This window comes from Haplochromis burtoni, unplaced genomic scaffold, assembly GCF_018398535.1.
Source record: "Haplochromis burtoni strain Fernald_Lab_line unplaced genomic scaffold, NCSU_Asbu1 Contig_1450, whole genome shotgun sequence".
In the NCBI taxonomy this organism is placed as follows: Eukaryota; Metazoa; Chordata; class Actinopteri; order Cichliformes; family Cichlidae; genus Haplochromis; species Haplochromis burtoni.
Genome location: NW_024583811.1, coordinates 29,826 through 31,807, shown reverse-complemented (window position 1 = coordinate 31,807; position 1,982 = coordinate 29,826). Strand labels below are relative to the sequence as shown.

The 1,982-nt window shown below is 40.7% G+C and overlaps 1 protein-coding gene across 5 annotated transcripts in view; it reads right to left on the bottom strand.

The window, feature by feature from the left end:
* Nucleotides 1-1,216: 1,216 nt before the first annotated feature.
* LOC102314164 (motile sperm domain-containing protein 1) overlaps nucleotides 1,217-1,982 on the bottom strand; it is a 4,337-nt gene continuing 3,571 nt past the window's right edge. For all 5 annotated transcript variants that reach the window (XM_042217001.1, XM_005952386.2, XM_005952388.2 and 2 more), the window contains one exon: nucleotides 1,217-1,508. In XM_042217001.1, the coding sequence (XP_042072935.1) occupies nucleotides 1,480-1,508 (29 nt within the window). In that variant the 3' untranslated portion in view covers nucleotides 1,217-1,479. The remainder of the gene's footprint in view (nucleotides 1,509-1,982) is intronic.

Genomic DNA, 1,982 nt, shown 5'->3' with positions numbered 1-1,982 from the left:
GCCTATACAGCTTGGAGTGAGACAACATGCATGAAGAGGATGATGTGGACAAAATACTCATTTGCCTAATAATTCTGCACTCCCTGTATGGAGCTGGTGGGTAACCGATGTCTTGGAAAACGTCGGAGCACGTTTGGAAATATGTGATATCTTGATAAATCGAGCAGATATTTGAAGCTTACACAGCTACATTCTCACTTCAAAATAACTTAAAATTTTATTTTGCGACCCAGAAAGAGTACTATTTAAAAGTTTTAGCTGCGCTCCTCCGCCATTGCCGCGATTGGGTTCTGGACTGATGACGTATTACGAGTACATGAGAATGCAAGTACGCACAAGTACGCATATTGAGACCTTGTGTATTTCTTTATTGACAAACATCTCCGATGGTAAAGTGTTGGAATCTCATTCTGGACTCATTTCCTTCCTTCCTTATTTCCTTCTTCCTCCTCGTGTGCTTCACTCAGCAGGTGTAAATCACCTTCTAAATGAGGTGAAAATAAATCTGAGTTTGTTTCTTTACATTAATCTGGAGTGAGCCTCATCTGTGACACAGATTATAATCTTTTTTTATTAATTCATTGTTTTTCTTTTCTACGTTTATTCTTTTAAATGTTTTTAACCTGTCAGAACGGCTCCTTGTTTAACAATAGTATGAAATGTCAGACTTCAGGGGAAACTTGTCCTTCAGAGCCATTGTGTGTTTATCACTGCATTCAGGGTTCAGGTTCATGGATGGGAAATCTGCGGCTCACTTTGCTTCAGGTCTGAAACTGATCAGCGATCCCAGGGGAACATCGAGAACAATCAGCACTGATGATCATGCAGAAAGATGCAGGGGATTCTTTAAAAGAACAGGTTTTTATTCATGGCAGTGAAGAAGAAACTGGAACTTTTCCATCAATTACTAGTTCATGCATTACTTGATGAGGTTTTTCTCAGAGACTGGAAGGCCAGCTCTGTAGTACTGATGCATAACGACGCATCACGCAGAAAAGCTGAACCTCTGTGAACATTTTACCATCAGCAGTAAAACTTCAGACACACACATCTGATTACACAGAGTTTACCTGCTTTGTTTTATTTATTTATTTATCCTGGATATGATGAGCTGCACTGAGCTTCTGTAAAAACTTTATTTAAACGTGTGAGTACACTCTGGTCAAAGATGGTGTTGTGTTGTTCTGCTTACAGTTAAATAAAGACTTGAATCCTCTTAAAATCATCACTTTCTGTTTTTATTTACAATCATTTTATTTACGCAGCATCACAGCTTTGTCACATGTTCGTCGGTTTAACGTCCATTTCTTCTCACGGCGCTCGTATCCAACTGTTCATCAGTGGTCGATGACTCCGTCCGCTCCGTCGACACGTTTAAATAAAGCTTTTTTGAACACGCTACTCGCTGTCCCATGACAGTCGTTTGAGGTCTCCTCCTGTGTGGACGACGGTGAGGCCACAGGTCGCTGCAGCATGACGTCACCGTAGAAACACCATGGTAACAAGACCTGCGAGACAACCACAGCATCACTGCTTCATTCTCTACCTCCTCATTTCCTTTTCTGCCTCCGTCTTTGTATGTTTTTATGTACTTCTGAATCTTCAACTTCTCGTTCCCTTATCCACCATCTCATTTCCTTTTCTACCTCCTTATCTCCTTCGTTTTCCCTCCAACTACATTCTTGTTTCCTTTTCGTTCCTGCCCTTCTCTCCTAATTCCTTCTCTATATCTAGTTTCTTTTCCGCTTCCTTATTTCCTTTTCTATTTTCTTGTTTGCTTCTTTATCTCCACATTTCCTTCTGAGACTCCTTCCTTTCTGCTCTGACTTCTCATTTCCTTAACTGTCCATAGATTCCTCCTTTCTTCACCTATAACTGTTCTTCTCTACTTCCTTGTTTCCTTCTCCATCTCCTTCAATTCTTTACTTTCTTTTTGCTTACTTTCCCACTGTCTCATTTGCTCCCTGCCTCCCCTCTCTCTC